General features: G+C 39.7%; 1 protein-coding gene across 1 annotated transcript in view; it reads left to right on the top strand.

Annotated features, from left to right (window-relative positions):
• The window catches only part of CDH23 (cadherin related 23), a 469,716-nt gene that overhangs the window by 278,540 nt on the left and 176,309 nt on the right, over positions 1 to 14,867 (top strand). Inside the window, exons 14-15 of the mRNA XM_088144253.1 lie at positions 10,903 to 10,967; positions 13,105 to 13,342. Coding sequence (XP_088000379.1) covers positions 10,903 to 10,967; positions 13,105 to 13,342 — 303 coding nt within the window. The remainder of the gene's footprint in view (positions 1 to 10,902; positions 10,968 to 13,104; positions 13,343 to 14,867) is intronic.

Below are 14,867 nucleotides of genomic sequence, written 5' to 3'. Positions count from 1 at the left end.
CTTGGCTGTTTGCTTTTTCATGCAGGGTATTTACCATTAAGAAATTTTATCTATAGTAGAGAATCAGAAAAATCAATGCAATGAAAGTGGCAAAATCAGCCAATTAAAGCCATCAAAACCATGTTCTGTGTTGCCTTCTATCAAACATCAATAAGCAGCCTTATTTCCCTGGGTGTTTCTGTAAGAAGCATAAGCTTGCGTATGACTCACTAATGCCTTCAGTTTATAAAAGACCCACTCATCTTGATCCTATCCCAGTTCACACTGGTGCAAATGAAAAATAATCCTTTTGAGTTTATTCTGATAAAACGGGAGCTGAAGCGATCTGAAATAGAAAACGGAATTGCTTTTGCCATCTTGAGACAAAAACAGCATGAATGTGTCAGATGCATTTTGCCTTGGCAGAGCAATGATGTTTTTGAGTTGGGTGATTATGTGCATTATTGTCCACCAAGGTAAAATGGCAGATCCATCTCTGGCAGTTTCAGAGACAGCAGGATGGGTGAAAGAACAAGCAGCTGTCCTTGTGCTCTTCCCACTAAAATGCTCACTGCTGCCTTTCCTTTTTGAAAAGAAGTCAGCCATGAAAACTGCCAGCAATACTTCCTGTGAAATGGTTTCAGTGGGTCCTGCTTAACATAGTAGGAAAACCCACAATTGGAATGTCTGCTTGAGCCCAGCTTCAAGCCCAAAGGGGCCGTGGGCCCCCTAAAGCAGCTTTTCAAATCCCGTGCTATGTAAACCTCCTTTCTTCCTCTTCTCCTTCTCCCCCTTCTCCCCCAGCCCTGCACATGTCAGCAGAAGAAAATTACGTTCCCCCAGCAATGGCCATGCCTGAAATAATTGCAGTTGTAAAGGCCCAAAGGAAAGGGTTAGTTTCTCAGGTAATGCTAGCATTCAGTAGCCTCATCGAGCTTGAGGTGAGCCATCTCTTTGGCAATGGGAGATCCACGCATTGGTGGTTCCTTAGCTTGATGTTTCTGTTCTTTTGCTTCATGCTTCACACAGAATGAGATGGAAAGTGTTGGATTGATAATGCCATGAGGAAAAATTAAGAGAATGTTATAAACCCTACTATAAAAAATAAAATATCTCCTGATGTTTCTTTTTAACAGAGCAAATGTTTAGCTCACTGGCTTGCTAGATGTTAAAAGTACTCATTTTGGTGGCACATTATACTTTCTATGTACGTTATTGTTTTGTAGTCAGCTTATAAAATTGGTGACTGAAATTTATTTATATGCATACACACAAACAGTCAGGACCAGAAATATTGGAACAAGGATAACTGTTTTGGCATTTGGCCTCTGTACACCACCACATTGAAGTTGAAAGGAAACGCACCCAGATGGGAGCGAAGTCAGGACTTTCAGCTGTAATTCAAGGGGTTTGACAAACGTGGGGCACTAACCATTCAGGAAGTACAGCCAGTGGCATACACACACCCCCACTGTTGGTGGCTCATGAGTAATGGAACAAATGGCTGACAAGCAGCTGCATGGCCAGGTGTGGCCTGTTTCCTGGGTACCCCATGACCAATCAAGCAGATAAAAGGCCTGGAGGTGGTTCTGAGTGTAACATTTACATTTGGTAGCTGTTCACTGGAACTCTCAACATGAGGTCTAAAGAGATGTCCATGCGAGTAAAGGAGGCCATCAGTAGGCTGAGAAAACAAAATAAACCCATAAGAGAGATAGCAAAAACATTGGGAGTGGCCATGCAACAGTTTGGAACTTCCTGAAAAAGAAGGAATTAACTGGCAAGCTCAGCAACAGCAAAAGGCCTGGAAGACCACAGAAGACAACTAAAGTGGATGACCACAGAATTCTACTCATGGTGAAGAGGAACCCTTTCACAACATCTAGCCAGGTCAGGAATGCTCTTGAGGAGGTAGGCATGTCATTGTCAACATCTACAGTCAAGAGATGGTTTTATGAATGTAAATACAGAGGCTTCACAACAAGGTGCAAACCACTGGTAACGCTCAAGAACAGAAAGGCCAGATTAGACTTTGCCAGCAAACACCTAAAAAAGCATCCCCAGTTCTGGAATAAGATTCTTTGGACTGATGAAACCAAGATTAACTTGCACCAGAATGATGGGAAGAGAAAAGTATGAAGAAGGAAAGGAACAGCTCATGATCCAAAGCATACCACATCATCTGTCAAACATGGTGGAGGCAGTGTTATGGCATGGGCATGTACGGCTACCAGTGGAACCAGATCACTGGTGTTTCTTGATGACCTGACTGCTGATAAAAGCAGCAGGATGAATTCTGAAGTGTATAGGGCTATACGTTCTGCTCAGATTCAGCCAAATGCTGCCCAACTGATAGGAAGCCGCTTCATATTGCAGATGGAGAATGACCCAAAACATACAGCAAAAGCTATGCAAGAGTTTCTCAAGGCAAAGAAGTAGGATGTTCTTCAATGGCCAAGTCAGTCACCTGATCTCAACCCAATAAAGCATGCTTTTCACTTACTGAAGACAAGACTGAAGGCAGAAAGACCCACAAACGAGCAGCAGCTGAAGGCAGCTGCAGTAAAGGCCTGGCAAAGCATCTCAAGGGAGGAAATGCAGCATTTGGTCATGTCCATGGGTTCCAGACTTCAGGTTGTCATTGACTGCAAAGGATTTTCATCCGGGTATTAAAGGTGATCCTTATGTTTGTCATGATGTTGGTTTGTTCCATTACTTATGAGCCACCAACGATTGGGGGGGGGGGGGTTGTATGCCACTGGCTGTACTTCCTGAATGATTAGTGCCCCACTTTTGTCAAACCCCTTGAATTACATCTGGAAGTCCTGACTTCACTCCCATCTGGGTGTGTTTCCTTTCAACTTCAGTATGGTGGTGTACGGAGGCCAAATGCCAAAACAGTTATCCTTGTTCCAATATTTCTGGTCCTGACTGTATATGTATGTATGTATTTGTATATATATATTTCAGTCACCAATTTTACAAGCTGTCTACAAAACAATAATGTATATAGAAAGTATAATGTACCATCAAAATGAGTACTGAACATATGAATATATATATATATGAGTGTGGGTGTGTGTGCTTCTGTTGTAAAGTAGGAGCTGATATTGCCACAAATAATATTTAGGCTATAGAATTTAAACCTTCCAAAAATATAGAGACAGTTTTGAGTTGAAGGAAGATGATCATTAGACATGGCTAAGGCCTTGTGCAAATCCAGATTTAACCATTTATGAACATTGCTCCCCCAGGTGGTTCACTATCATCTGAAACAATTGTAAGTGGATTCTGCACTGGGTAGGAGGTCAGATGGTATAATTCCTAAGGTCACTTCCAATCCTTACAACTGGCATTTTAAATTCTAAATACTAGTTGTGCTTCCAATAGACTTCAATAGTTTTTTAAGCTCTTAAAGTATTTGCAAATATCTCACAGTTTTCAATAAAATCCAAGTGTTAATAGCATCTTCTGATTTGTACACTAATGTGCAGATTGGGATACAGTTATTCAGTGGGATTTGTACACCTACAGATTTTGAAATGTGGTTCTCAGCTGTAGGAAAGTGCATTAAAACAACTCCTTTAGATAAATAGCTCTGGAAATGTATGTTCTATGAGAAAATGTGCTGAATCTATTTCAATAGGCCTTTGTGTGTGACTTTAAAAGGGGGGGCAGAGTGGAGGAAGGTGAAACTGACAAGGATCTGAAATAGATTTATTCATCTATTCCTAGGTTAGCATGGAGGCAGTTCCAGAGGCAATTGATCAAAAGAAATCCCTTAACTTGGAATTATAAATATAAAAGAAGTAGAAATATTATTAATACCTCTGTTCTCCAAAGTGAGGTGGGAGGGCACAAAATTACTTGAGTTACAGAATTTGGAAGACCAAATGCTGTTTCCCAAACTCAGTGCATGGCATCAACTGAATTATGTGCTCTTAGGTTTTCAGTCATTCATTCTTTCTGGAAGATCATAATCTGTGCATTACCTATCTCTAAGGTTATCTAGGTGACAGGCTGAGGAATTTCCTCTGTAAGGAAGAAAGACTGATGGTTTTGATTCCTAAAATAGGTAACTGAAACTGGAGAGAGCTGTGCAACCTGAGAACCTTCACATTTTATAAAGTCAACAGGTGTTAAAAGTATGGTGTAGACTTCTCCAAGAAATGTAGATTATTAGTGAGTTAACCTTTATATATCCCTGGGGTGTCCAATGTTGTTCAAGTTTAAGAGAGTCAATGGACACCCTTATTGCCATCCAATACAAAATAAGAGTTTGCTTGGCCCTGATGGCTTCCATTCTGAACTGATCTTGTTTCTAACAAAATCAGTACCATCCGCAACATTTCTCCTCCTTCCAGATACAGTGGTACCTCTACTTACGAACTCACCTCGACTTACGAACCGGATCCGTGGCATTTTCTGCCCATTCCACGTGGTCCGCGGCCATTTTCCACCCATTCCACGTGGTCCACAGCCATTATCTGCCCGTTCCACGTGGTCCGCGGCCATTTTTCCGCCCTGCTGTGTGGTCAGCGGCCATTTTTCTGCCCCTGACGCGTGGTCCGCGGACGCCGGAACGGATTAACGGTAATTACATTGAACCTTATGGGAAAATTTACTTCGACTTGTGACCAACTCGACTTGCCATCAGAGTCACAGAATGGATTAAGTTCGTAAGTAGAGGTACCACTGTACCTTTGTACAAAATATTACATTTGAAATTACAATGTATAACCCAGGCTCAACAATAGTAACTTTCAGATTCCAACCAGGAAAATATAAGTTACAATAAGTGTGTCTTTGGAAGGAGTACCATAATTCCCATGCCATCACTGAATAGGACCTTTTCCTAATAACAGCTATGCTTCCATTATGGATAGCACTCAGAACAGCATTGTCCTTCATCTGGAGAGAAGACATTCCCCAAGACAGGAGTAGGTAGCCAGGTTATTGTATAGGTAGTCCTCGAGTTACAACCATTCATTTAACAACCATTCAAAGTTATGACGGTGCTAAAAAAGTGACAAGTCCTCACACTTATGACCATTGCAGCATCCCTGCAGTCACATGATCAAAATTCAGGCACTTGGCAACCGGCATGTATTTATCCCAGGGTCACCTGATCCCAGGTTCACGTGATCACAATTTGCAATCTTCCCAGTGGGCTTCTGGCAAGCAAAGTCAATGGGGGAGGCCAGATTCGCTTAACAATTGCATGATTCACTTAACAGCCATGGTGATTCGATTAACGACCATGGCAAACAAGGTTGTAAAATCAGGTGCGACTCACTTAACAACCTCACTGCTGAGCAATGAAAGTTCTGGTCCCAATTGTGGTTATAAGTCAAGGACTACCTGTACTTTGATCTACAATCCACACAGTCCAACTAATCTGGAAGGTACAAGAATTAACATGTCTGATATGTTTCTCTTGGATGCATCTCAAATATGGTCATTCAGAAACAGAACTGTAATCCAGAAAGATATTCAAACCCCAAACCTGCTTCTGAAAGAGGAACACAACATATCTGTACTTGCATTTTCCCATATTCTGGTCATTGGTTTTGGCCACCGCTAACACCTCCATTTTGGCTTGACAGAGAAAAAATATGTCTGTCTCTTTTTACCCTTCTTGCTGCTATGTTCCATTTTCCAGGTTCCCAAAGTAAATGTTAAACTATGAAGGAAATAGTCCTAAATTAGTAAATATGATTCCTGTACTGCCATTGCTTAGAGTGTGTAAATAAACTATGTAAAACTAAAGAAATTGGCATATTAATAAATTGAAGTGCCTATATTGACAGTATATCCAATTGTCATTTCTCTTGATAATTTTTGTAGTACTTTGAATATTAGCTTAACCAAATGTATTAGCAGAATTAGGAAAAAAGAAGAAGAATGTATAAATCACAGGAACAGAGTTCGGAGCACAAGGATCATTTTCTGTTTGTTCTCTGTGCCAACTTCTGACACTGCAGCTGGCAGACTTGTCCAATGATGGATATACCTGGAATGAACAAAAAGAAAAGAAAATTGGAGGGGGTGGTAATGTCTGAATAATTTAGTGCTTTAAAAATAATCAGTCTAATAATATTTTTAAGATTTTTCTCTAATGGCTGAGCTATATTTAGAAACTGTTTTTTAAATGGGAAATTGAAATGATGCATAGAGCACTATCTAGAAATCTGGCCCTTTTTGCCAACTGGCGTGGCCTCTGGCTGAAAAGCCATCTGGATGCCCATGGTCAGATGAAATAACCACATTAGCCTGCAGCAGCCTGAGAGAGCTGTCTGCAAAAGGGAAGGCTAGGGTTGAACATGAGGAAGCAGCCATCTTGCATGGCCATCTCGTTAGCCTTCTCCCTAATGAGGTAGAACACATTTTGTCCAGGATTACAAGGGCCCCTTTCCCAGAGTTATGCTTTGAGCTGGGGAAAATTGAAGTCTGATGTTGATGAAGCCATATTGTGGCAATGCTCCCGCCCAGAGGAAATTGCAACTCTCGCTGCCTCCAGCTGGCGGGGCAGGGTAAATGCCAGGAAAGGGGGTTCCAAGTTGCAAATGTGTGTTGCATTGCATCCTAGTGAGCGACTGAGGTCAGACTAAGCAGCAGTATGATTAAACTAAAGAGAGAGGAAGAAAGGAAGAGGGAGAATCGGGGGAAATAGAAGGAAGGTTTATTCTGATCTTCGTCCAACAAAGTTCATATCTTATAAGTTGATAGTACAAAATGCTTAAATATCAGCAGGATCACTTGACTCTTAAAGCCTTAAGGTGTGTTAACCTTTCACAGTTGGACTATTAAAGTTTACTTCAGAGACACTTATTGGATCAGGTCATGTGAGAATGTTTTCGAATGCTGACTTTATATGGACAAGCAAGTGGACATATAAAGCACATAGCTTGCTCCTCCTGCCAGCAAGGTAGCTAGGTAAAGTAGGAAACTGTCCATGATTTATTCAGGACAGGGATGGCTAATCTGACCCTTTGTGGTTATATACAGGGCTGAATCTCTCACTTGGGGCTCTCAGAGGGCTCTCTGAACACAGCTGCTGAAAACTGGCAGTGCAGATTCTCACCATAGTAAAGCAAGAAGCATATGAAAAATAGAATGGAGGCCCTAAAAGAGATTTAACCTTGTTTGTTTGTTTACTTACTTACTAACGGAACCTCAAAAGTCCTGAATGCAGAATACAAACAGAAAATCTATTTGGTATCCTTGCCCACTGTGGTCCTTCCCAACCCAAAAATGTTAAACATGGTCTATGGCCACCAAAAGATTGTCTGCCCTTAATCTTACGTGTAAAATGGTCTCCCTAGCTTGTTTCTCGTGTACAATCCAGGAATCGGAAACCAAGAACAAATTGTGGCTTGGGTTAGAAAAAGTATAAGCCATACATCTTCATTTGCCCACATGAAGATGCTACAGAATTACATAGGAGATTTTCTGATTTGTTTAATCACCCCCACAAGCAAAAAACGATTGATCAATGTACACTATTACTAACACGATCAACTAGAATTCTAACAATAGAAATTTATTATTTTAAATGGAACTAGGCCATTCTAAAGTTTTGTAATCCCTTCTTTAATAGGTTGTAGAAATACACACACACAGAAGTGCACAGGCATGAATTTTAGAGAAAAGATGGGATATAAATCTAACCAATACAGTAAAATCCTAATTGAGCCACATGTAGGTATCAGTATTTTCCACTTACTGAAATGTACTTTTTTCAGCAAAGGAAGGGTTTTTCCATTGTTGTTTAAATATTCATGATTTATTTTGCTGCCCAAATCTGAATACATTTTGTTAATCCTTGCAGACATTTTTTTTTTGGCTTGGAATACTAGTAGAATGTAATCACAATTCCATTTGAAAAAGTGACTAGAGAAAATGCCTTTGGGGTGAACCTGCTCTCTGTGTGGTTGTGGATCTGTGTGCACGTAAAAGAAAAACATGAAATTGATCTTGGGCATAGATCATCAAGGAAGTTGTTAAACCCTCATGACAAATTGTTTCAATTAAGATTTATTTTTTAAACAAAGTAATGAAAAATTGCATAGAGGATACAATTAAATCAAACAACATGCTTCCAGAACTAGTGCTATTCAATCACTACAGGCAGATGACTGACTTCGGCTGGAAAACTTGGTTGGGTTTTTAGGGAGTTCCATATTCTCCTGCACATGTCTGTGTGTTATCTACCTGATATGACATTTGTTGTTCATCTCCTGCCTCTGTGGCCTCTGTTCTCAGTCAGTGGCACTCACCAAGGTCATCGATGACAAAGGTGAACAAATTTTATACACCTTGAGGCTCTCCTCGGATAGCGTCAGAATAACAGGGAAAAGGCTATTTTAACACCTGCGCAGCTAAGGACAATCTAAGCCTGTCTCATTCATGGGCAGGATAATATGAAAGTAATGTTGTGGGGGCCCCAGCATGAAAAAAAAAAGTGCTATTAGGGCAAGTTTGTGCCGTGAATGGATCCAAGTCAATCTTATCTCATTCTGCTCTTTTCCTCATTCAGGCCTTGTTATTAAGCCTGTAAGGATTCAAATTTTAATGGCCTTTTCAAAAATTACAAGGCCATAGATAAATCAAAGAAGTCATAGAGAAGGATTTTATTCTGGGTCATTCATAAAATCTTTTTGAATTTCAGCATGAAATGTGTTCACATCTATCAGCCTCCAAGACACTCTGGCAGAAATCAATTTAGAAAATAAAAATATAGATTTAAAAAGCAAGGTGGTTTCTCATTTCAAAATACAATTTTGTCCCCTTTGTCTTTGCTGCTGGTCGTGCATATTTTATATGGTCATTAGAGCCAAGCTTTCATGCTGTGGCCACATTGTAGTCAGTCAGAGCTTCACAGGGTTTGTAAGGATTTCACAATGGTGAATGGGATCTAATGAGCAAAGATCTTCCTGTTGGCTTCTGTTGTTCTTCTTCTTCTGGATATTGCCCTGCCTTGGCATTATGATATTGCTGTTCAAAGTTGTATTACAAATTTTATGAAAAAATGAATGAATAAAATCTTTCTAGCACTCCTGGAAAGGTGGTATCAACAGAATCAAAGGAACCCCTGACCACCCATATCTTTTGGACAGATTACTAACAACTGTCATATTGATCTTGACACATCCAGCAACAATGTGTGGTCTAGTATATATTATTATCTCCATGAGCATATTTTGTTTTATATTCCTTCACAAGGGTAGAAAGTGAAAGGATGTGTTCAGCATCCATAATATTGGCCAGGTATGCTGTCTTTCGGAGTTAAATTTAGCCCAAATATGAAAGCCTAGGATGCAAACTAGAAATCAGGGACACTCTAGGTGAAAAAAATTACAAAGAAAGGAAGATGAATCTCAGAAGGCCTCAATTGTTTTTATTATTTCTAAAAATAGATGTGCCTATTGCAATTCAAGTATAACAGTTTTTCTCCAAAGGCATTTGTCACTACTGTTCTTTCAAAAAGTCAAGGTGCTTCCATTAAGTAGATTGGGCTTTCAGTCTGATATGGATATTTCTAAAGCATTTGATGTATCAGTCATAAACTGAGAGGCTTTCTTAATTTAAAAATGGTTTTTCATAAGGACATGTCCATGTTCACCAAGCGTGTTTGGTTTGGGAATCTAAGGCAATCTTTCTGAACCTCAATACCTAGAATTCTGGATCAGAAAAGAGAAGCTTACTGAAAATACTGGGTGTTTTTAACAGTTGTATGGCTTGGAATAGTGGAGAGACTGTATCATAAATTAGATGGTAAGGGGATTCTTAATAACATCAGGATATTTTTAATGAATCACCTTCTTTAGCAGAGTATCACTTGGTAACTGTCTTGGCCCTAGCTCTTTTCTTATGAACCTTGTCACAGTTATTGCCTTAAAAAAGTTTTTTTTTTTTAATGTCTGGTTGTGGGGGTTTATGTTCCTTCTGTTTAAGAGCATAAAATTTCTTCAGGCATCTGTATCTTCACGGCTGTTTGCCTTGACTTTTTTTTCCCCCTCCTATTTATGTGGGTTTTACCCTAGTAGATTTTTCATTCCAGTCATTCTTTGTGAGCATAAAACACAGTAGCTCATGATGTGTAAGGAACAATGTGTTTTGCTGGGAGGATCCAAAAGAGGTGTTTTTTGTGGGGGAATAATTGAAAGCTGCTGCCTTAAAGGGGTAAAAATAATAGATATAACAGGAAATATAATGTGATCATGGATCCCTTTATAACAGTGTTTTTCAGACTTGGCAACTTTAAGACGTGTGGAGAATTCTGGGAGTTGAAATCCACACATCTTAAAGTTGCCAAGTCTGAAAAACACTGCTTTATAACATCTGGCTTAATACTATTCTGAGGGAAACTTGAGTCCAGCACTCAAGGCTTGGAACTCAAATCCTGGTATCTTAAACAGGCCGCAACACCACAACCAAGGCCATACAGGAAGATCTCAGGAAGCAATGTTGGTGGCAGTTGTCGAGGATACAGTTGTGGAGATCACACTAAGCCAAGCTGTAAACTCTTGAAATGGAACAAAAATAGAATAGCAAGACTTTCTGGAGAAAAATCAAACAAATCCTGAAGTTTTGACAGACATATGACTCACTTTGGATTCAGAATCAAAATAATTAGAAATGGAACATTCAATCAGTATCTTCTGAGGTGCCTGTAGTTTTAAGCTACGATGCCTCCTTCATATGCAGCATTAAATAGGGTTGGGCCAAGAAAGAAAACTTTATCACTAGTAGAATTCAGGATTCTGTCCAATGTCTGCTCAGTTTTGAATCAACAGCCTTGCATGTTATCTAGGCAGATTTTAATATGCTGTAAAAATCAGGATTTACTTTTGAGATATAAATTAGACTCCACATAAATATCTACATTGCTTGCTTTGTTCACATTTATTTTATTTTTAGGCCACAGACAATGATGTGGGCTCTTATGGAAAAGTGAGCTATTACTTCAGTGATGATCCGGACAGGTAGGTATTTTATTATAGGTATTCCTTGCTTTGTTAATTAATTAATTAATTAATTAATTAATTAATTGATTGAATGCTTTGCTTATGTCAGTTAAATCCAGACAAAATACTCACTGTTGTGATAGTTGTTTTCTTGAGCCAGGTTTGTGGTTTCAGTGTCCTGAAAATCATGTCAGTAAATGAGGTGCTAATTAGAATTGACAGTGAAGATATTGAAGTGGTGGATAGCTTCTGCCTTTTAGGATCAACCATCAACAATAAAGAAACAAGCAGTCACAAAATATGCCACAGACTAGCACTTGGCAGAGCAGCCATGAAGACCTTGGAAAAGGTTCTCAGATGGTGTGATGTATCCATACCTACAACAATTAGAATCGTGCAAGCTATGGTATTCCCAATGACATTCTATGGAAGTGAAAGTTGGACTTTAAAGAAGCAGGATAGGGAGATATTGAAGCCTTTGAACTTTGGTGTTGGAGAAGACTCCTGAGAATACCATGGATAGCCAAGAAAACAAACTGATGGATCATCAAAGAAATCAAACCAGAGTTCTCACTCAAGGTACAAATGACCAGGCTCAAATTATCCTACTTCAGACACATTATGTGAAGACTCAACTCCCTGGAAAAGGCTGTAATGCTGAGAAAAGTGGAAGGAAAGAGAAGACAATGACCAGCAGCACGGTGGATGGACTCAGTTACGGTGGCTATGAGTGTACTGTAAGAACAGGTTGAAAGACTTGAAAGAACAGGTTAGGGATAGATCATCATGGAGAAAATCTGTGTGGTCACTAGGAGTTGAAAACGACTTGATGGCACATAATCAATTTTAGATTGATGGTGTTCCTTGTTTTCTGTTTTCCTATCAGGGAAGGAAAAGTTTAATAATGTAGGATGGAATTCCACATCCAAACAAGAAATTAGCAAAGACAAAGCAAAAAGGGTAAGTGCTGAGAGGGTAGATAAGAGAAACGATGCTAAGGAATAGGACTGGCTAGTACTACAGAACACTACAATTGTCTTTGAAGGAGACCAATTCAATATGAAATCCAGAACTTCTTGAACTTCCTGAAATCTGGAAAGACTATGTAGGACTTTAATATGTTGACTTAGAATGCAGAAATGTCAGCATGCACCCAGAATGGGGATACATCTGTGTCATGCACCTCCCACGTGCTCCACGTTATCTCTGGCCTGCCTGCTAGCTTGAACTGCCTGCATTATTTCCATCACTACTCACAGCTGATCAAAGGGATTGGTCAGTGGCAAATTAAATGGGGCTGGGAAGACACAACCTCAGTATATAGGCTATAGCGTGAACTGATGTCAGTTTACAGGACTTATCAATAATTCATTCACAGTTCAACTTGTTATAGTAATTAATCATGGAGCAGCATTTTTAATCCAGAAAATCAGTTATGAATTACATTGTAATTCAGGTTGGTCCATCATGCATCCTAACTGGCCTTGGATCAAAAAACACAAGACTGAGATTGGCCTGAACTAAAGATTTAGTATAGAAATCCAGTTAATCAGAAAGCCTAGATAGCTGCTAATTAGAGTCTTGGAATTCCTAAAAGTGGGACAGAAAGTCCTGTCATCCTCAGATCCTTTAAAATAAGCAGATTAATATCTCTACCTCTGTATCAAAACAATTTGGATATTTATCTTGAGATGAGAAGGTAGGTCATAGCATCTAATAATCTGCTGAGAGTTTATTCTTCAGAGAGGTTGAATTTGAAGTGAACTGCACAAGAACAAACTCCTCTGTTCATTCTGTCTGACTGTACAAATACCTTTGCAAACTTCCTGTGTGTCCTCATGAAAGCAAGATGAGGATTGATTTTCTCATCTGCTAAAGAGCAAACTATGTATTACATTCAAGCGTGTGTAATAAATTCCCAATATATTGTGTATGTATTTTTTTATACTGGAAGCAGCCCCAGGAGACATCCATTGTAAATGGAGGAGAGAGAAATGTGTATAGTTGTGGGAGTGTGGTATTTAACCTTTTCTTTACTGGATTTTTTCAACTCAAAGTTTATTTCTCCCATCCATTGCTTCCCCCAACATTTCTAAATTACTCATTTATTGTAGTACATTGTCTTCAGTATACTGCTTCCTGTTTTGGGCTTCAGATTCTCCTTAGACAAGGATTCAGGCATCATCACATTGGTTGCCCGGCTGGACTTTGAGACAACCCAGCGTTACACACTCACTGTCATCGCCAGAGATGGGGGTGGAGAAGAGACAACTGGAAGGGTCCGGATTAACGTCCTGGATGTCAATGACAACATACCCACCTTCCAGAAAGATTCCTATTTAGGGGCTCTGCGGGAAAATGAGCCGTCAGTCACTCAAGTGGTCCGTGTGAGGGTAAGATACTCCAGATATATGTATTTCATATGCTGAGATGATGAAGAAGAAATGAGCCTCATTGTAACTTAAAGGCCACTTGTGACATAATCGGTGTGTGCTTTCCCTACAGAGAACTGCATTGAAAAAAGTGCATAATGTGTGGAAATCATTGTTAAGCAACATTTAGAGTGTTGGCATTCCACCTGAACTGAGATTCCCGGTGTGAGCCTGTGTCCATGTGTGTGCCCGTGGAAGCATCCCTTGGTGCCCACCAAGGTCATTCTCCAGTAGGACTTTTCATTTTAAAGAATGCTTTTTAAAAAAAATGTATTAAATGAGGTGTTGGCGTGCCTCAAAGCAGAGGGATAACCTCCAGAAACATTATTTTCAAGGAAGTATCTGTCCCCATCTTTAAAAAGTCAGCTGAGAGTGAAATGGAATTAAGCATGTTGTTGCTGTTGCAATTATTTATTAAAGCCTGACTTCAGAATGACTGGGAGGCTTACATTACAAAGAATAAAAACCCATAATAAGCAAAGAAACTATACATGTCCAGACACATATTCCAAGCATCATGCAGAAGCTCACCCTACTCCAGACCCTGGGAGCTTATGTGTTTCCTGATTCTTGATATTTGCAAGATTCTTTCCACCTGCTCAAGCAACAGATGTAAAAAAACAGCTGGGGCTTTGAACATGCAGTCATGGTCACCATCTTGGTTTTTTTTTTTTTTTTGACCCCCTATAGACGTGGGTCAGGAGCATGGGTCTTAGTTTTTCAGAGCTACAATAACTTCTGTAGATGTGCAGTTTCCACTAGTGGAAAGGGAAACGAGCATCAGGCTGCTCTTGGTGTTAGGGGTGTGCATTGCTTTGGAACCCCCCCAAAGGGTGTTTTAAAAGGTACAATCTCAAGAAAGCAGGTGGCTGCGTTAAGGTGTTGCAGACAGGCACTACCTTTATGTTCCCAGGTGCTCCCAAAGCACTTTGGGGTGATCATATTGTCCTACTGATTATGTCTCATTTGAACTCTTCCCAGGTTTTCTTTTTAAGATTTATTTAATTTTTATCCTGCTTTTTAATCTGTGGTCAACTCAAGGTGACATACTGTATAAACCTAATGCTCCTAAGTTTTCCCATAGTAGGTGGGTTGTACTGAGAGAGAGCAACTGGTCCAAAGTCACCCAGATGATTTTCATACCTAGAACTCATAGTCTTCCATTTTCTAGCCCAGCAGTTTGACCACTACACCAAATTGATTCTTGGCAAATAGTCTCACACTTGACATGGCAACATATTTTCCTTCCCAATTAGCACACCTGTTTGGATGAAATGGGCAATCTCCTTTTTTCATATACTTTGTTTTCCATTGAAAGGATAATTTGACCTCCAAACAAGCACAGAAGTAGAATGCTAAAATTACCCACAATACAGATAGTCCCTGGATTATGACCATTCATTCAGCAATCGTTCAAAGTTACAATGGCACTGAATGAGGGGGGATTATGACAGGTCCTTGGAGTTCCAGCCACTACAGTGTCTTC

Source organism: Python bivittatus, unplaced genomic scaffold (assembly GCF_059951505.1).
Source record: "Python bivittatus isolate LINGU-HERP-01145 unplaced genomic scaffold, Pbiv_v1 ctg000400_np1212, whole genome shotgun sequence".
NCBI lineage: Eukaryota > Metazoa > Chordata > Lepidosauria > Squamata > Pythonidae > Python > Python bivittatus.
The sequence above is the reverse complement of the archived record's forward strand: the minus strand, read 5'-3'. Positions and strand labels throughout refer to the sequence as shown.